This window comes from Hemitrygon akajei, chromosome 7 (genome assembly GCF_048418815.1).
Source record: "Hemitrygon akajei chromosome 7, sHemAka1.3, whole genome shotgun sequence".
Taxonomy (NCBI): Eukaryota; Metazoa; Chordata; class Chondrichthyes; order Myliobatiformes; family Dasyatidae; genus Hemitrygon; species Hemitrygon akajei.
The window spans coordinates 17,160,200-17,181,276 of NC_133130.1; the positions used below are offsets into that span (position 1 = coordinate 17,160,200).

The 21,077-nt window shown below is 42.1% G+C and overlaps 1 protein-coding gene across 1 annotated transcript in view; it reads right to left on the reverse strand.

Annotated features, from left to right (window-relative positions):
* Positions 1 to 995: 995 nt before the first annotated feature.
* The window catches only part of vta1 (vesicle (multivesicular body) trafficking 1), a 302,456-nt gene continuing 282,374 nt past the window's right edge, over positions 996 to 21,077 (reverse strand). The window contains exon 8 of the mRNA XM_073050440.1: positions 996 to 2,578. Within this exon, the coding sequence (XP_072906541.1) occupies positions 2,433 to 2,578 (146 nt within the window). The 3' untranslated portion in view covers positions 996 to 2,432. The remainder of the gene's footprint in view (positions 2,579 to 21,077) is intronic.

Genomic DNA, 21,077 nt, shown 5'->3' on the forward strand with positions numbered 1-21,077 from the left:
TATTCAAAACAGCATAACAGAGAGATGAAGGCCGAGTGGGACTGAGAGGGAAAATACAAGATGGAATGAGATTCCTTTGGTAGGAGAATCTGAAGTTTCCCACACTTCACTTTCTCTGTAGCTGTTACATTTTATTCTGCATTGTTATTCTTTTACTTTGTTTTACCTCAGTGCTCTGTGTAATGATTTGATCGGCATGAACAAGCTTTTCACTGTATCTTGGTAAAATGAACCCATGAATACTACCTCACTACTTTTTTTCTCATTTTGCATTACTTTTTAAATTTAATATATAGATTTACTGTATTTTTAGTTGTTATTATTATGTATTGTAATGTACTGCCACATACCAAGTTTCACAACATATGCTGGTGATATTAAACCTGATTCTGACATGTAACAATAATGAACAAATTACAATAAGTTATAGGAATAGTCTCACAATGTCCAGCTGAAGGGTCTTGACCTGAAACACTGACTGTCCATTTCCCTCTACAAATGCTGCCTGACCCATTGAGTTCCTCCATCATTTTGCCTTTTTGCCTGATTCCAGCATCTACAGCTTGATAGAGTGGACGTGGAGGGGATATTTCCAATTCTGGGAGGGTCCTGGACCAGAGGGCGCAGCCTCTGAATAGAAGGACTTCCATTTAGAACAGAGATGAGGAGGAATTCAGTATCACAGGCAGCTGTGGAGGCTAATTTGTTGGGTATATTTAAAGCACAGGTTGATAGGATCTTGATTAGTAAGGGCATCAGATGTTACAGGGAGAAGGCAGGAGAATGGGGTTGAGAAGGAAAACCAATCAACCATAACTGAATGGCAGAGCAGACTCGATGGGCTGAATGGCCCATCTCTGCTCCTATATCTGACATTTTCTTGTATCTACTGGCGCTGATTAAAAATGCTCCTCCTCACCAACTGGTGAATCTATCAGCTCAATGTTGACTTCATCTGAGTTTCCCAATGCAAATGAACACAGGACAATGGCAGATCATAGACACATACTTTATTTCTCTTATAGATTGATCAGTACAAGTAACCAAAAGTGCCATGTGGGAGCACTTCACATCAACTGCAAATCAGGCCTAGGGGATCTTGTTGACCATGGGGGAGCGGAGGATGGATTCATTAACAATTAAATTTAGTTCTCTAGTGACCTTCCAAAATAAACAATGCTTTAATCAGTACTGTTATGTTATACAAGGCCAATTAAGAACTATTATGCAGTGTTAAAGTTGCTGCACTTGATATTTCAGTGAGTTTATGAAAATTTGTAAATAACTAAAGAGCAGTAATTTTAGATGTTTGATTTAGCCACACATGCACACACATCCAGTGCAATACACCTCATCTCATCCCCGAGAAGAAACAGACAAACACGGTATTTATCACAAAACATTATGTCAACAATACTCATCCATGCATACTGAATATGTCTTCTGGGAACTAGTTATATTATGAGTGAAGCTGGATTATTCCTCTGAATGGATATTTTAGATTGGATGTTCAATGCTGCTTTGGGAGACTTTGGGCACATCAGCCTTGTGATTCTAGGTAGTTTGGTTGCAAGCTGGTGTAATGCCTGAGATCTGTCTCTACGGCCATTGCATTCCATTTTAGGCCCCTTGCAAACAGGTGTCCAGACCAACTCAGCAATGTGGGCGCTATGTACAGCTAATGGAGGTGGTCATTTGGTGTGCTTGTATCTGTGGAAGACAGAAGTCCTCTTCAGCCTGATGGCTGGGAATCTGAGCATGCTTGCTAAGGGGTGGATAGACTTGATTTACATGCTGCTGTACAAGGATATTGAGTCTGCCACTCATCTGATTATCTGGGTACAAGGACTGTCAGTATCTGACTACCTGGGTCCAAGGATATGGAACACACATAAAATGTTGGAGGAACTCAGCAAGCCATGCAGCACCAATGGAAAAGAGGAAAAGGTTCACTCTTTTCCATAGATGCTACCTGACCTGCTGAGTTCCTCCAGCATTTTGTGTTAGTTGCTTGGACTTCCAGCATCTGCAGATTTTCTTGTGTTTGTCCAAGGATATGGAGACTGTCACACATGGTCTTATCTCACTACCTGGGTGCCACTACTTGCTAAAATATCCATTTACAGGGCAATTACCTCACTGAGAAGGCAGAAGAATTGGAGAACTCAATGCAGGCTCCATTAGTATTATTACTAAGTGTGCTCTTTCCTTTCAGACAATATTAAAACCAAGCTTGTAATAGTCACACCCAGTGCCCAAAGTCCCTTCCTTCGAGATCAGAAACACCAACATAGTTCTTTAGATCAAAGTGAGAGGGGAGTTGCTGAAGAGGTTACAACAGGCTCCTTCGTTATGGAACAGAGACCGGAGTCAGGCACTGGTCAGCTACTCGGGTGGACATGGTTACAGGTAGGCGGTGCTATGTAGAGGACTCATTCTCTCCCTGTGGTAAGCAACTTGAGGGCCTTCTGAAGGTTCTGCACGGCCGTCCCTACGTCTTCATACTGCAGAGCACTGCCGGCATACTTGCAATACTTCTGAGCTCTGGCGTAGTCTTCCGGGGTCAGGCGTACCTCCCCTGTGGGTAAAACAGATTATTCCAGTCAATAGGTCAAGAGATTTCTAATTATCATTAATACTGTCAACACATATATTGGAACATAACTGATCACTATGAGTATTGGTATTGGTTTATTATTGTCTCATATACTTGGATACAGTGAAAAGCTTGTCTTACATACTCTACGCAAATCACATCAAATTATACAGTGCATTGAGCAAGAATAAGGTTGAACAATAACAATGCAGAATAAAGTATAAAAGCTACCAAAACAGTGCATGATCATAAAGAGAAAAATTATGAGGTCAAGTGATCACTCAAGAGGCCCATTCAAAGTCTGATAACAGTGGGGTAGAAGCTGTCCTTGAGTCTGGTGGTACGTGCTTTTGGGCTTTTGTATCTTCTGCCCGATGGGAGGGGGAGAAGAGAGAATGTCCGGGGTGGGTAGGGTCTTTGACTATGCTGGCTGCTTTACTGAGGCAGCGAGAAATGTAGACAGAATCCATGGAGAGGAGACTGGTTGCTATGAGGTGCTGTCTAGAAGTGAAAGCAGAAGTACTGGAAATACGCAGCAGATGCAGCATCTATGAAGTTCAAGTGCCAGTGAGTTTGGGCTGTTATCCCTTCTCATATTCCATCTGGGTAGACTCCAACCTGATGTAATGAACATTGATTTCTTCTGGTAATTTCTTCTCCCTTGTCCTTCTCTCTTTTTCCATTCCCCATTCTGGCTCCCCGCTACTCTTTCCCTTCTCCTCACCTGCCCGTCACCTCCTTCTGGTGCCCCTCCTCCTTCCCTTTCTCCCATGGTCCACTGTCCTCTCCTATCAGAGTCCTTCTTCTTCACTCTACCTTTTCCATTTATCACCTCCCAGCTTCTTAATTCATCTCCCTCTCAGCCCAAAACATTAACTCTTTGTTCCTCTCCATAGAAGATGCCCAGACCTGCTGAGATCCACCAGCATCTTGTTCATTTATTAATTAAGATACGGCGTGGAACCTACTAACCAGTACATCTTTGGACTATGGGAGGAAACTAAAGCACTTGGAGAAAATCCACGCATTCCACGGGGAGGACTACAAATTCATTACAGAGGACAATGGAATTGAACTCTGAACTCCGATGCCCTGAGCTGTAGTAATAGCATTGCACGAACCACTACGCTACTGCAGTGCCTATCTTGTGTGCTGCTCTGGATTTCCAGCATCAGTTGAATATCTTGTTTATTATTATGGAAGGTGTCTTGTTTTGTCATTGATACCTAGATGAGATGTTCAGCTGTAGTCTTGACCCTTCTCAGGAATAAAGAAGATGCAGAGAGTAGTGAACTCTGCCCAATACATCGTAAGTCCATCCCTTCCCACTATCTGTTGTATCTAAAGGAGGCACTGACTCAAGAAGGCAACATCTATCATCAAAGATTCCCATCATCTTCTCACAGTTACCATCAGTCAGGAGTTGAGTCCTGAAGAAGTGTCTCGGACCAAAACATCAGCTGTTTACTCTTTTCCACAGATGCTGCCTGACCGCCTGAGTTCCTCCAGCATTTAGTGTGTGTTTCTTAGGAAGAACTTCTAGTGGGACCAGAGAAAATTGCATGGAAGGCATTCAAGGATGTTGTTGAAACTATTCTTGGCAACTACAGACCACCAAACTACGTGCAACTGGTTGAAAACATGCTTCAAGCATACAAAATGCCATGGGAGAAAGCCCTGGTGACCGGGTTAAAGGCACTAACCATGGGTCCATGGTGCAGAAGGGAAAGAGAGAGAAGAAGGGAGCGGTATTAATCAGGGACTTGATAGTAAGAGATTCAGATAGGAGATTCTGTGGACATGAATGGGACACCTGGATGGTATGTTGCCTCCCGGGTGCCAGGGTCAGGGATGTCTCAGATCGCGTCCACAACATTTTGGAGAGGAAGGGAGAGCAGCCAGATGTCTTGGTACATATTGGTACCAATGACATAGGAAGGAAAGGCAATGAGGTTCTGAAAAAAGAATTCAGAGAGCTAGGTAGAAAGCTGAGAAGCAGGACCTCCTGGGTAGTAATTTCTGGATTGCTGCCTGTGCCATGTGCCAGTGAGGGTAGAAACAGGATAATTTGGCAGATAAATGCATGGCTGAGAAGCTAGAGCAGGGGGTAGGGCTTCAGGTTCTTGTATAATTGGGATCTATTCCAGGCAAGGTTTGACCTGTTCAAAAGTGACAGGTTGCACTTGAACCCAAGGGGGACCAATATTCTCATGGGCAGGTTTGTTATAGCTGTTGGTGAGGGAGGTGGAAACCGGAGTGAAGGGATTCAGTATAGGACGGATGGTAAAAAAGTTCAGATAGCGTGCAGTCAGATTTGTCAGGAAGGGCAGGCAGGTAATGGGACTTAGTTGCAGCCAGCAGGCTGAGAATCAAATCATTAGGGATGCAAAATCAGAAAGGATAGCAAATATGGTACTCAAGGTACATCTAAATGTGCATTGTATAGAAATAAGGTGGATGATCTTGTTGCAATATTACAGATTGCCAGGTATGTTGTGGCCATCACTTAGTGGCTGAAGGATGGCTGTAGTTGGGAGCTGAATGTCCAAGGTTACATGTTATACCGGAGGGATAAGAAGGTAGGCAGAGATTTTAACATGTGAGATTTTAACATGCAGATCGATTGGGAAAATCAGATTGGTAATGGATCTCAAGAGTGAGTTTGTTGAATGCCGAAGAGATGGCTTTTTAGAGCAGTTTGTCGTTAAGCCTACTCTAGGGGATCAGCAATACTGGATTGGGTGTTATGTAATGAACCTGAGGTGTTTAGGGAGCTTAAGGTAAAAGAACCTTTAGGAACCAGTGATCACAATATGATTGAGTTCAACTTGAAATTACAGTAGTGTGAGAGAGGAGTTGGACAAAGTAAATTGGAAGGAGCTGCTGGCAGGGATGTCAGCAGAGCAGCAATGGTGTGAGTTTCTGGGAAAAATGAAGAAGGTGCAAGATGTGTATTCCAAAAATGAAGAAATACTGAAATGGTAAAATAGTACAACCATGGCTGACAAGGGAAGTCAAAGCTATTGTAAAAGTGAAAGAAAGGGCATCACAACAAAGCAAAAATTAGTGGGAAGATAGAGGATAGGGAAGTTTTTAAAAACCTACACAGAGCAACTAAAAACATCATTAAAAGGGAAAAGATGAAATATGACAACAAGCTAGCAAATAATATCAAAATGGAGAGTAAAAGATTTTTCAAGTATGTCAAGAATAAAAAAGAAATCAGAGTGGATATAGGACTGCTAGAAAATGAGGCAGGAGAAATAATAACAGGGGACAAGGAGATGGCTGATGAAGTAAATGAGTATTTTGCATCAGTCTTCACTGTGGAAGATACTAGCAGTGTGCATGATGTTGTAGTGTGTGAAGGAAGAGAAGTGGGTGCAGTTACCATTATAAGAGAGAAGGTGCTCAAAAAGCTGAAAGACCTAAAGGTACACAAGTCACCTGGATCAGATGAACTGCACCCTAGGGTTCTGAAAGAGGCAGTGTTAGAGACTGTGGTGGCATTGGAAACGATCTTTCAAAAACTATTGGACTCTGGCATGGTGCCGGAGGACTGCAAAATTGCAAATGTTACTCCACTCTATGAAAGGAGGAAGGCAGAAGAAAGGAAATTATAGACCAGTTAGCTTGACCTCAGTGGTTGGGAAGAACACCCTAAAAGTTAACTTGCAGGTTGAGTTGGTGGTGAGGAAGGCAAATGCCATGTTAGCATTCACTTCAAGAGGTTTAGAATACAAGAGCAAGGATGTGATGCTGAGGCTTTATAAGGCACTGGTGAGGCCTCACCTTTGAGTATTGTGAACAGTTTTGGGCCCCTCATCTTAGAAAAGATGTGCTGGCATTGGAGAGGGTCCAGAGGAGGTTCACAAGAATGATTCCAGGAATGAAAGGGCTAACATATGAGGAACACTTGATGGCTCTGGGCCTGTACTTGCTGGATTTTTTAGAAGGATGAGGGGTGATATTATTGAAATCTTTCGAATGTTGAAAGGCTAGACAGAGTAGATATGGAAAGGATGCTTCCCATGGTGGGAGAGCCTAGGACAAGAGGGCACAGCCTCAGGATAGAGGGGTACTCTTTCAAAATAGAGATGGCGGAGAAATTTCCTTAGCCAAAGGGTGGTGAATTTGTTGAATTTGTTGCCACATGCAGCTGTGGAGGCCAGGTCATTGGGTGTATTTAAGGCAGAGATTGACAAGTTCTTGTTTGGACATGGCATCAAAGGTTACAGAGAGAAGGCTGGGAACTGGGGTTGAGGAGGAGATAAAAAAAAAGGATCAGCCATGATTGAGTGGAGGAGCAGACTCGATGGGCCATGGCAATTCTGCTCCTATATTGTTTTTTTTGTAATTTATTTTTTATTGAAGTTCATCATCAAACAAACATTTCCATAAGATGTGTTTCAGATATTGTACATATATATCATATATGCCACAAATCTCCAGATAATATTTATCTGAGGTATACACTTATAGAAAAGAGAGGAAAGAAAGAAGAAGCAAAAGGAGAAAACTATGTACAAGTAGGGAGTGATTTTTATTTTACAACATATTCATTGATTTGTGAGAATAAAATCAGGTCTATGAGGTGTTATGTAGTTAAACCATTTTTCCCAGTATGAATCAAATTGTTCCAACCTATGATTAACAGATGCTGTTATCTGCTGCATTTTGTAAAGGTCTATTGTAATTTCAATCATGCACTTATGGACGGGCTCTCCGGTGATAACCATTTCCTGGTAAGGGCCTTTTAACCAGCCACCAGTAGTATAGTCATTAAATATTTATCTCTTTTCAACCATTCTTGAGGTATATACTCAAAACATATGGTGTTACTTTCTAAGGGTATTTCACATTAAAAGATGTCTTGTAGGTGTAAAGGAGGTTTCTTATTGGTGTAAGGGGGTTTCTGCTTTTTCTTTGTTACTGCGTATGTTAATCAAAATGGCTTCTTTGGTTAAAATTTACTGATAACGAGAATTCTATTCATTTGTTAACCAATTGGGATTAATGTTATTCTCTCTTCTGAGTCTGTAAGCTATTGTTGGCGGGCTTTTGGGGAGTCAGCGCGAGGGGGGTGAGAGAGAGAGGACGCGATGCTGTAAGCTGGGCGAGGAACGGACCCCAATCGGGGGTCCAAGGTCAGGATTGTCGGCGAGGAGAGGAGACGAAGACAGGCGTGCCGGGGGTGCTTGTTTGATCACTTCGGGTGGTCCTGAGCTACGAATCGAGGCGGTATGAGGGGATGGAATGGTGGTCAGAAGACTTCGTTAATTGAGTTCCAACGGTTGTGCACGAAGTGGTTTGGACTTTGATAAGTTTTAGCGCATTTTCATTATTTTCTTTTCCTTCATATATACTGTATCGTTATTAATCACTTAGTTCTAGTAATGTCTATAAAGTGTAATCATTTAATCGCATATGGTGTACTGTCTGTTATTTGGCGGGGTGGGGACATCACACAGCATCCACACAAGCTGGCTACCCAGTTTGGTGGGGCCGAAGGCTGCTCCCCCGAGACGGCAGAGAGCTGAGCGTGCCTAAGGCGTGCCGGGGGCTACATAGGGTATTGTGTATCCCACTCCAGTAGTCTTTGATAATGGTGCAGTCCCAGAAAATATGATAATGGTTTGCATTTTGATTTTTACAATTTCTCCAGCAAACAGGGAGGTTACTATCAAAATGGGATTTCTGAGAGGGTGTAATAAAATATCTTCTCAAGTTTTTCCATCCAAACTCCCTCCATTTCTGTGAACTGGTACACTTTCATTGATACCTCCATATTATTGTTCATTCTTCCTCAGATAGAATTATCTGCTCCTATATCTTATGGTCTAAAACCATAGAGTGCAACATGTCACTAAAGATCCATTTTCTACATTCCCGTTTAGACTTTTTCCCTGTAAATCTTGGCGCTGTCAGTGACAAGCATGGTGAAAAGTTTCACCAGGACATTGTGGTCATGGAGAAACAGTATCAGTGCAAATGGAATCCATCAAAGCTGGCTGATTATTGTTGGACACTTAAGCGAGAAGCCTCAGAGACTGAGTACAAACGTAAATCATCAACAGAACATTTTTAGCTCAGCTAACTATTGCAAAGCATCAGCACCGTTATGTAATAAAATACATTATATTCAATAAAAGTTAATTTCTTGTTTCTCCAAATTCCTACGTGATACAAGCAGTCTGAAATTGCATTTGTGTTCAGCTTCAAGCGGTCTATCATGAACAAAAAAAATTCTGAGGAAGCAATACTTCTGAAAAATTTGTTGACCAGTGATATCAGAGATCTAAAGGCATGGATATGAAGTATTACATTAACCCTAGAGTTTTGTTCAACTCTCAACTTTTGTTATGTTTTGGTCATTTTCACACTGTTGTTTATAGAAGCTTATGAACAGGCTGTAAAACACGTTGAAGTGTCTTGAAGTGGGTAACTCAGATGGAAAGTTATTGAAAGTTGTAATCAACACAAAAGTTAAACCAAAGAATAGCTTTGATAAGGCACCTGGGGAATCGGGAGGGCAGTTTTATGCCCCTTATCTAAGAAAGGATGTGCTGGCATAGGAGAGGGTTCAGAGGGGGTTGCAAGATAGATCCTGGGAAATGAAGGAGTTAACGTATGAGGTGGGTGGCGGGGTGTAGGTAAGTCTCTACCAAAGTGGGTATGATGTACTCCTTCCCTCTGCTAGCTTGCAGGTTCCCCTGGGGCAAGGAGTAGCACCTGCTTGGCACCCCGGATTGGGCCACGTAAAGCCATGGGAGCAGCTGGTGGATGGTTGTAAGAGCAGCTGGTGTATATCACAAGTCTTGGTTATGTGACTACTGATGCCAGGCAGATAATCTTTGAAGAATATTGATAATGGCCAGGGTCCCCCGTCTTGTAAAGACACTGCCCAGAAGAAGGCAATGGCAAACCACTTTTGTAGAAAAATTTGCCAAGAACAATCATGGTCATGGAAAGACCATGATCACCCACATCATACAACATGGCACATGATGATGATGAACATATAAGGAGAATTTGATGGCCCTGGACCTGTTCTCCCTTCAGTTTAAAAGAATGGAGGGAGGGGGGAAATCTAATTGAAGCCTATTGATTACAGAAAGGCCTAGATTGAGCCGATCTGGAGAGGATGCTCCCTATCGAGGGGGAGTCTAGGACCAGAGGGCACAGTCTCAGAATACAAAAAAGCAATGAATAGGAATTTCTTAAGCATCAGGGTGGTGAATTTCTGGAATTCATTGCAACAGACAGCTGTGGAGGTCATGTCATTGGGTATATTTGAAGTGGAGGTTGATAGGTCTTTAATGAGATTGGGCATCAAAGGTTATGGGGACAATGCAGGAAAATGGGGTTGAGAGGGATAATAAATCAGCCACGGTGGAATGTTGGAACAGACTCAATGGGCCAAATAGTCAAATTCTACACCTATGCCTTGTGGTCTCATGGAAAGGGACTCGATAATGTGGCTGAGAAACAAAAAGTTGTGACAGATACAACCCCACCCAACACTTCCTTTTAATCTTGCTATCGCAGCTGGTAAAATCGTTACCTTGTCATCGCCACGTTACAGGATGACAATGAGCTGTTGTACTGTAATTCCATTCACCGGGATGCCTCGAAGCAATTACATTTCATTAACTCAACACACCTTGTATTTCATGCATTATTACCTTTGATGAGACATTACAAAAGACACAGGTAGATTTATGCCTGAAGTTATCATTACAAAATCACTTTGGTTTCAATACTTACTAAAGAATTTGTTACACGGGCGCTTCTAAGGTTATTGAACTCAACTGAGTCGGCTTTGGCTGTGGTTGTGAAACTATATAGAGTACAGAAATAGGACCTTCAGCCCATCTACTCTGTGGAAGAATTCAAATGCAGCAAAGCAAGGTTGGTCATTACCCTCACTGAATCTGACAATACTGCAGTTTGTCTTCTTATGCACGTTGATTGTTTATGTCTATCCTTTCAGAAACTCCATTGTATTTCTAAATTTTTCTGCAAATGCCTGTAAGGAAATGAATCTCAAGGTGGTTTATTGTGACATAAGATACTTTGATTATAAATTTATTTTGACTCTGGTATTTCCCTGCATTTGGCCCGTAGATCTCTGGGATTTTCCTGTCCTTATACTTGTCCAAATTTCTTTGGAATATTATGATTATATCCACATCTACAGTGTCGTCTGGCAGCTTGTTCCAATATACACACCACCCTTGTGTGGATTTCCCCTCAGATTCCCTTCATTCCCACCTTAAACCCATGTCCTCTACATAGATTCCCTGAGAATACTGCCTAACCACCTTATCTGCTTCCTTCATGATGTTACACAGTTCTAAGACGTCACACCTCAATCTCCTTTGCTCCGGGTGAAAAAGTCCCAGCTTCTCCTAATACGTCAAGCTCCCCAGTCCTAGCAGCATCTCTGTGAAACTTTTAAAAATTAAAGATCTAAAGATTAGCTTTATTTGCCATATGTACATAAAAACATACAGTGAAATGTGTTGTTTGTATCAACGACCCACACAGTCCGAGGATGTGCTAGGGACAGCCTGCAAGTGTCACCATTCTTCCGGCATTAACATGGCATGCCCACAACTTAATAACCGGTATGTAGGAGGAAATCGAAGCACGTGAAGGAAACCCATACGGTCACAAACTGCTTACAGATATCTGTGGGAATTGAACCCAGATCGGCAGCACTGTAAAGCGTTGCGCAAACTGTGATGTTACTGTGCTGTTTCTGGCAGGAGCATTGAAGTACATAAAGTGTAAATATATCCTGTAATGCTGCATTACAAAGAAGGCATGTCATCTAAAACTTTAAGAAATTTCTGCAGCTGCACAGTGGAGAGTACCCTGACGGGTGCATCATGGTCTAGTATAGAAACACAAAAGTCCATGAATTGAACAGCCCACAAAAAAGAGCAATGGAACACTATAGAACAGAATCAGGCTCTTCAGCCCATTTAGCCTGTGCCAAAGTATTATTCTGCCTAGTCCCATCAATTTACACCTGGACCATACCTCTCTCCGTATCTTTCCCATCCATGTGCTTAACTAAAATATTGAAATCGAACCTGCACCCACCACTTTTCATACGTTCACCATCTTCTGAGTGAAGCAGTTCTCCCTCAAGTTCCCCTTTCACCATTTACCTATGATTTCTAGTTCCAGTCTCACCCAACCTGAGTGGGAAAAGCCAGCTTGCATCTACCCTATAAGACCATTTAGGTTTCGTCTGGGTGCTCTGGCTTCCTCCCACATTCCAAAGACGTACAATTAGGGTTAGTAAGTTCTTTGCATGCTATGTTGGCACTGGAAGCCTGACCACCCATGTGAGTTGCTCAACCTAATCCTTGCTGATTTCATTTGATGCGAATGACACATTTCATTCTGTTTTCTAGTACATTTGAGAAATATAGCTGAACTTTAATACTTTACTCCAGGGGTTCCAATCTTTTTTTATGCCAAGGATCAATACCATTAAGCAAGAGGGTTCCTGGACCCCAGGTTCAGAACCATCACTTTAGTGTCTGAGTTCAACTTCCTCCCCTTGCGATTAATCTCCAGACATGCATTATTCTTGCTTTCTTTGCACCTGAAAACTACTTCAAAGTTATTTGAAACACCTTTTAAAATCTTTTCTATTTCATTATACAGACTTTCCATCCTGTACCAATTTTGCATGCCTCCTCAGCAACAGACCTGGTAGGACTGCCCTTCAACTGCAAACACTTAAGCAGAATTAACCTTCACCTCCTTTCTTTTACTTTCCCCAGTCATGCAAAGGAAGAATCCTTCTCTTGAACTGTGTTTAAAATTTCCAAATGTTGTTTTCATACTGATCCCTTTCATTTCTGGCAGGTATGCAGGATTAAATCCTGGACCTGGGCTTGGAAATATAATGAGCTATCAATTCCAGTAAGCAAATCCTGAGAGTGAGGAACGAGTTGATGTTTGGCCGGTCAAAGCATGGGGCCAGACTGAAAAGATCAGGACGTCGAGGCCGGAGGTGAGGGACTGGTCGGCATTCAGCTTGCTGCTCCTTGAGGTTTACTTGTCTCTGTGCCGAACAGAGGCTGTGGCTGGCAACTAACGGGCTCCTGGACTGGCTTCCTGGCTGTGAACTCACTTCAGTGAACTTTTCACTGTTATTTGTTTACTTTTTATTATTTACACTATTTGCTTTTTTTTAGATATTGGGTGTTTGACAGTATTTTTAATGGTTCTATTGGGTGTCTGTTTTTGTAAGAAGATGAATCTCAAGGTTGTATATAATATGCATACACTGATAATAAATGTACTTTGAACTTTGGAAATACAGATTCATGCTTTCATTTATTCAGTACTTAAAAAAAAATGAACCCAATGCTTTGAACTTCACACAAATTCTTCCCCAGAAACACTATTTAACTAAGTAAAGCATTTCATTCTGGACCACGAGGAGCTTGACATGCACATTGTGGATCTCCTGAGCGTGCCAAAGCATCACTGATGGGAAGAGTTAATGGAAGTGGACACTTCTTGCAGCAGGCACTTCACTGGTTTAAGTTAAGTACATGCCCAAGAAACTAACAGCAGCTTGGTCTCATTTGGTGTTATATTCACTACACTGTCCTCCAGCACTGCATAGAAATAAGCCTCACAAAATAGCTTTTGGTCTGATGTACGTACTGATCTTTCCCATTTGTCTGGGCTAGGTTCGTATCATCCTTCTATGCCTTGCTTACCTAAATGCCTCTTAAACAGATTGATTGCGTTTGACTCACTTTCTCTGTAGTTGTTAACCTTTCTTCTGCATTGTTATTATTTTACCCTGTTCAATGCACTGTGTGATGATCTGATCTGTGTGAGCCATATGCAAGACAAGCTTTTCATTGTATCTCTGTACTTGTGACAATAATAAACCAATTCCAAATCCATCACTTCCTTTGGCAGCGGGTTCCAGGTATCAACCACCTTCTGTTTATTGCCTTCAGATCACCTTGAAAAGTACTTATAGAATCATAGAGCACTATAGCACAGACCTTTGACTCATCCAGTCCATGCCAAACTATTATTCTGCATAATGCCATCGACCCGCACCTGGACATTAGCCCTCCATACCCCCGCCCCCATCCATGTACCTATCCAAACTGCTCATAAATGTTACAATCAAACCTGCATCCACCTTGCTGGCAGCTTGTTCCACACTCATAAGTGAAGAAGTTCCTCTTAAATATTTCACTTTTCACCCTTAACCCCTGACCTCTTGGTTCCTCACACTTTTGATTCTGATACCCTTCTACCGGATGATTAATTGATATTTTTCCTGTGATTGCTGCTTATGTGATACTATGTACTTGTGATGCTGCTGCAAGTAAGCTTTTCACCTGTGCATACAGGTAGTTGTGTCAAAGAAAAGTAGAGCTCAGAAACAGGTCCTTTGGCCTAACTAGTCTGTGCCGAACAATTTAAATTGCCTACTCACATTGACCATCATGTATATGACAATAATAATAAACTTGAAAGTTGGAAAAGTTTTTAGCTATCTACCCTATCTGCCTCTCATATAATTTTATATACCTTTCTTAGGTCACTCCTCAGCCTTCTTTGCTCCAGAGTCTCTCCAATCTCTTCCCATAACTACAGTCTTCAAAACCAGGCAACATCCTGTAAACTGCTTTGTACACAATCACGTTTTCTTTGATCTGAATGGAACATAGAACAGTACAGCACAGAACAGGCCCTTCGACCCACAATGTTGTGCTGGCATTTTACTCTATTCTGACATCAATCTAATCCTTTCCTTCCCATAGCCCTCCATTTAGACAGTCACACAGATAAGCAGGGAATGAAGGGAGATAGCCAATGAGCAGGCAGATGGGAATAGTTTAACTTGTCATCATGGTCAGCACAGACAGAGCAGGCTGAAGATCTACAGGGTTAGGTTAGGGTTTGTAAGTTGTGGGCATGCAATGTTGGCCCTGGAAGCATGGTGAAACTTGTAGCCTTCTCCAGCATATCCTTGAACTGTGTTGGTCATTATTGCAAATGACATATGCTACTGTATGTTTCGATGTACTTGTGAGAAATAAAGCTAATCTTTAATCTCACAATGATACATGGTTTTACGGAGAGAAGGCAAGAGAATGGAATTGAGGGACAAAATAATCAAATAGTGGAGCAGATTTGATGGGCTGAATGGCCTAATTCTGCTCTATCTTATGGTCTTTCATAGACTGTTGTTTCGTGCACTACATTGTGGCAATGACCACAGAACGGCCAGAGAGGAACTATTAGTAACAGGAAACCAGAACGAATTTACATTAAGAATCGCTGACCGAGGACTTTGGTACAGTATCTATCATCAAGGACCCCCACCATCCATGCCATCTTCTCACTGCTGACAGCAGGAAGGAGGTACAGGAATCTTTGGTACCACACTACCAAGTTCAGGAAACCAGTTTTTACCTTACAATCATCAGGTTCCTAAACCAGTGTGGATAACTTTACTCATCCAAACACTGAAATGATTCCACAACCTATGGACTTACTTTCAAGAACTCTACAACTGATGCTCTCAATATCATTCTGCATAATATATTATTATTATTTGTTCCTTTGTTTTGTAATATTTACACAATGTCTTCTTTTACACACCGGTTGCTTGCTAGTCTTTGTGTGCAGATTTTCATTGATTCTATTGTATTTCTTTGTTCTACTATGAATATATAACCTAGAGATACAGCATAACAGATCCTTCCAGTCAACAAGGCCGTACTTCCCAATTATACCCATGTTTTCAATTAATCTATGAACCTGTAGGTCTTTGGAATATGGGAGGAAACAGGAGCAAACAGAGGAAACTCACACAATTACAGGGAGAATGTACAAACTTCTTACAGACAAGGGGGGTGGGGGTGAAATTGAACCCCAGTCACCGGCAACACACACAAAATGCTGGAGGAGCTCAGCAGGCCAGGCAGCATCTATGGAAAAGAGTACAGTCGATGCTTTGAGTTGAGACCTTTTATCAGGACGCTGGCACTGTAACACCACTGTGCTAATCATTACACTACCATGCTGCCCAAGAAAATGAACCTCAGGATAGAGTATGGTGACTTTGATAATAAATTTACTTTGAACTTTGTAGAGCTTTAAAACCAATTGCTGGCAGGAGTGAGCAGGAGCAGAGAAGAGTTTGAAGGGTGTGGGGGGGGGGGGGAAGGGGGATATTCTTTACAATAGTTGTTTTATGCTGCAACTTGGTGATTTGCCAAAGTACACATAATGGAGTCTATTGTAATAAATAACTGATATGAAACATTTAGGTGACTCAAACTTCTTATTTGTTTCTTACAAATCACTGCAGTTCCTCCATGGTCCAGAGAGCAGAAATTGACTTGAACAAGGAACCATTCACGCAAGATACAGATGGTGCTGTAATGACAGCATTTGGCACATTGACCTTCATAAATCAAAGTATTGAGTACAAGAGTTGGGATGTTATGCTGAAATTGTATCAAACATTGGTGAGGCCTTATGTGGAGCACTGTGTGCCAGTCTGGTCACCTAAATACAGGAAAGATTATCAACAAGACTGAAAGAGTACTAAGAAAATTTACAAGGATGTTACTGTGAATTGAGGACTTAAGTCATAGGGAAAGGTTGACTAGGTCAGGACTTTATTCCCTGAAGTGTAGGGAAATGAGGGGAGACTTGACAGAAGTACACAAAATTATGAGAGGTATAGATAGAGTAAATACAAACAGGCTTTTTCCACTGATGTTGAATGAGACTAGAATTAGACTTCATAGATTAAAGGTGAAAGGTGAAATGTTTAAGGGAACATGAAAGGGAACTTCTTCACTCAGAGGCTGATGACAGTGTGGAATGAGCTACCAAAGGAAATGGCGAATGTGGGCTTGAGTTGAACATTTAAGAGAAGCTTGGATGCACATCGATGGGAGGCGTATGGAAGATTATGGCTCAGGCAAAACATGCAGACAGATTACGAAAGTTGTAAAAAAAAAAGGTTATTTCCATGGGGACTTCAACTTTTCCAATATAAACTGGGGCACTCTGAGTGCAAGAGGTTTAGACAGGGCAGAATTTATTTGGTGCATCAAGGGGAGTTTCTTATTCAATATGTAGATAGTCCAAAAAGAGGAGAGGCTGTACTGGACCTGGTATTGGGTAATGAGGCTGGCCAGGTGACTAACCTTTCAGTGGGTGAGCAGTTCGAGAACAGCGACCACAACTCCTTAAGTTTTAAGTAGCTATAGATAAGGATAACTATGGACCTTGCAGGAGAGTATTGCTCATGCTCTCATCTTTCTTCTTGTTGCAGCCATTAGGATTAATGTACAGGAGCCTCAGGACCCACATCACCAGGTTCTGGAACAGTTATTACCCCTCAACCATCAGGCTCTTGAACCAGACAGGATAACTTCAGTTGCCCCATCACTGGTCTCACAACATATGGACTTATTTACAAGGACTCTTCATTTCATGTTCTCAATATTCATTGCTTATTTATTTATTGTTATTATTTCTCTTTTTTCTTTTGCATTTGCACAATAGTTGTCCATCTACTGAGTGTAGTCTTTCATTGTTTCTATTACGGTTATTGGATTTACTGAGTATGTTCACAAGAAAACAAATCTTACCGTTGTATACGGTGACATACATGCACTTTGATAATAGATTTATTTTGTATTTTGAGTGATATGTATGTGGAACGAGCTGCCAGAGAAAGTGATTGAGGCTTTTAAAAGACAGTTGAATAGGGAAGATTTATCAAGATATGGGGCCTCCAGCACCCAGGGCTTGCCGTTTTCTCACTGTTACCATCAGGCAGGAAGTACAGAAGCCTGAAGGCACACACTCAGTGATTCAGGAACAGCTTCTTCTTCTCTGCCATCTGATTCCTGAATGGACATTGAATCTTTGGACACTGCCTCACTTTTTTTTAAATATACAGTATTTCTGTTTTTGCATGTTTTTAAAAATCTATTCAACATTTATTTGTTTATTTATTATTAATATTTTTTATTTTATTTATCTTTTTTTTCTCTGCTAGCTTATGTATTGCATTGAATTGCTGCTGCCAAGTTAGCAAATTTCATGTCACATGCCAGTGATAGTAAACCTGATTCTGAGCATGGATAGGGAATCTTGGTCAGCACGGACCAGTTGGGCTGAAGGGCTTGTTTCTATGCTGTATGAGTCTATGACTCTATTTGGTCTAACATCTCCTTTGGCTTAAGCCCATTTTTACTTTTAGTACTCTGTCAATGCATTTCTTTTGCTGCATGAATGCAAGCTCTGATGAACCTATTGCAGAACATAGTGAAGGAACTTGGTCTGAAATGTTGTCAGATTATTCACCTCCATGGATGCTACCTGACCTGCTGAAGCATTCCTGAAGCATCTTGTGTGTGTTGCTCATGATTTCCACCATCTGCAGAATCTCTTAAAGTCATTGAGTCATAGTGCACTAAAGCACAGCTATCCCTTTGGCCCATGTAGTCTGTGCCAAACTATTAATCTGCCTAGTCCTATAAACCTGCATGTGGACCCCTCCCATCCTTGTTATCAAAAATTCTCTTAAATGTAAAAATCAAATCTGCACTCGCCACTTCTGCAGGCAGCTCGTAACACACTCTCACCACCCCTAGAGTGAACAAGTTCCCCCTCATGCTCCCCTTAAAGAGTTCACCTTTTACCCTTAACCTATGCTCTCTAGTTCTAGTATCACACAACCTCATAGAAAAACCCTGCTTGCACTGACCCTATCTGTGCCTTTCTTGTGTGTATGTATTGCAGAAGGGCTGCTTTTGTCCACTGGCTGTAGATTGCGACAGAGAGGGAGCCTTGAAGCAGATATTCAAACTCAGTATCACGGTTCTAGTTGTCAAGGAACCTTTATCTATTCGCTGCAGTCGCTGCCAAAGCTTCCTTGAAGAAATGTGACTTCCTCCCTGGCTCCTGGGCGTCTCTAACTCAACATTGCTCAGAGTGGAACTGCATAAGGCAATGCATCATGGATATCGACTGTTTGGTTCAACTATGCTGATCATGTTGTCCACCCAGCCAGTTCCAAGTTGTCTTCGTCCCATATCTCTTCAAGCTCTGTCCCTTCATGTACCTATCGAAGTGCTCCTTAAATGCCACAACCACTGCCTTTAGCAGCTCATTCCATATTCTGTGTAGAATTGTACATTAGCATAGTGATTAGTATAACGCTATGACAGAGACAGCAACTGGGTTAATTTCCTCTGCTGTGTGTAAGGAGTTGTACATTCTTTCCGTGACTGGGCGGGTTTCCTCTGGGTGCTCCGATTTCCACCCACAATCCAAAGACATATTGGCTCATAGGTTAATGGTTCACATGGGTGTAATTGGGCAGTGCAGGCTCATTGGGCCAGAGAGGTTTGTTACCACGCTGTATCTCTAAATGATGCACAAATCCACCCCAGCTCCTGCACACCTCCATTTCCAAATGGTCTATGTCTTCCAGATCATTTCTAATCTATTCTGTCATGCCCCATTGGGATTTTGTATGCTTCTTTCAAACTCTAAAGAGAGCCATTGAATCATAAAGAAATACAGCATGGATACAGGTGCTTCAGCCCAACCACCGTGCCCACCCAGCTCATCTCAATTTTCTGTTTTCGGCCCATATCCTGCCAAGCCGCACACCTTCACTTACCTACCCAAGTACTTCATACCTGCCCCAACCATTTTGCTGGCAGCTCGTTCCATATACTCACCCCCTTCTGTGTGTAAAAGTTGCCCCTCAGGACCCTTTAAAACTTCTTCCCCCTCACCCTAAATCTATGCCCTCTCGTTTTGGACTCTGGGGAAAAGACTGTCACCATTCACCTTATTTATATCTCTCATCATTTTCAGGACTTAGATATAGAGACACTGTCACATAGTACGGAAGCTGCCTCTTCGGCCCACTTTGCATCTGCCACTCTTACTAAACTACAGTCATCATCATTATTATGTGCCATGTCATATGACGGGGGTGATCACAATCTTTCCATGACCATGATTATTCTTGGCAATTTTTTTAAAGAAGTGGTTTGCCATTGCTTTCTTTTCGGCAGTATGTTTACAAGATGGGTGACCCCAGCCATTATCAACACTTTTCAGAGGTTGTCTGCCTGGCGTCAATGGTCACATAACCAGGACTTCTGATGTGCACCAGATGCTCATACAACCATCGACCAACTGCTCCCATGGCTTCAAATGACCCTGATCGGGGGCTAATCAGGTGCCCGAGGGTGACCCGCAGACTAGTGGAGGGAAGGAGTGCCTTTCACCTCCCGTGGAGACGTATCTCCACTACGCCCTCCGTATTACACTAACACTTCTTTTAACGTTAATTTCTGCTTCACCCAGCTGGGTCAGTACCCTCATTACATTTCACCGTCCATACCCAGCTCTCAGCTAGTTTCCTTTGTACATTTTCTGAAAAGTTGCCATACCTTCTGACCACCCCTACTCCCAGCCCACCCCACACGGTTCACCGTCACCCTTGCAGGTCTGCATGAGCTCCAAGTTGATGTCTCCCTTTTATATCCTCTGTAAGGACTAACACATCATAAGACCATAAGACATAGGAGCAGTATCAGGCCACTTGGCCTATCGAGTCTGCTCCGCCATTCAATCATGCCTGATCCTTTTTTTTTTCTCCTCAACCCCATTTCCCGGCCTTCTCCCCGTAACCTTTGATGCTATCTCCAATCAAGAACTATCAATCTCTGCCTTAAATACACCCAATGACCCGGCCTCCACAACTGCATGTGGCAACAAATTCCACAAATTCACTACCCTTTGGCTAAAGAAATTTCTCCGCATCTCTATTATGAATGAGCACCCCTCTATCCTGAGGCTGTGCCCTTTTGTCCTAGACTCCCCCATCCTGGGAAACATCCTTTCCACATCAACTCTGTCTTGGCCTTTCAACATTCGAAAGGTTTTAATGAGATCCTCCTAATTCCAGCAAGCACAGACCCAGAGCTATCAAAAATTCCACACATGATAACTCTTTCATTCCCGGATTTCATCCTTGTGAACCTCCTCTGTATCCTCTCCAATGCCAGCACATCTCTTCTAAGATGAGGAGCCCAAAACTCTACATGATACTCAAGGTGAGGCCTCACCAGTGCCTTAGAAAGCCTCAGCACCACATCCCTGCTCTTGTATTCTAGATCTCTTGCAATGACTGCTAACATTGCATTTGCCTTCCTCACCACTGACTCAACCTGCAAGTTAACTTTTAGGGTGTTCTGCACAAGGACTCCCAAGTCCCTTTGCATCTAAGATTTTTGGATTTTCTCCCCGTTTAGAAAATAGTCTGCACATTTATTTATACTACTAAAATGCATGACCATGCATTTTTCAACATTATATTTCATTTGCACTTTATTGCCCATTCTCCCACTCTAAGTCCTTCTGCATC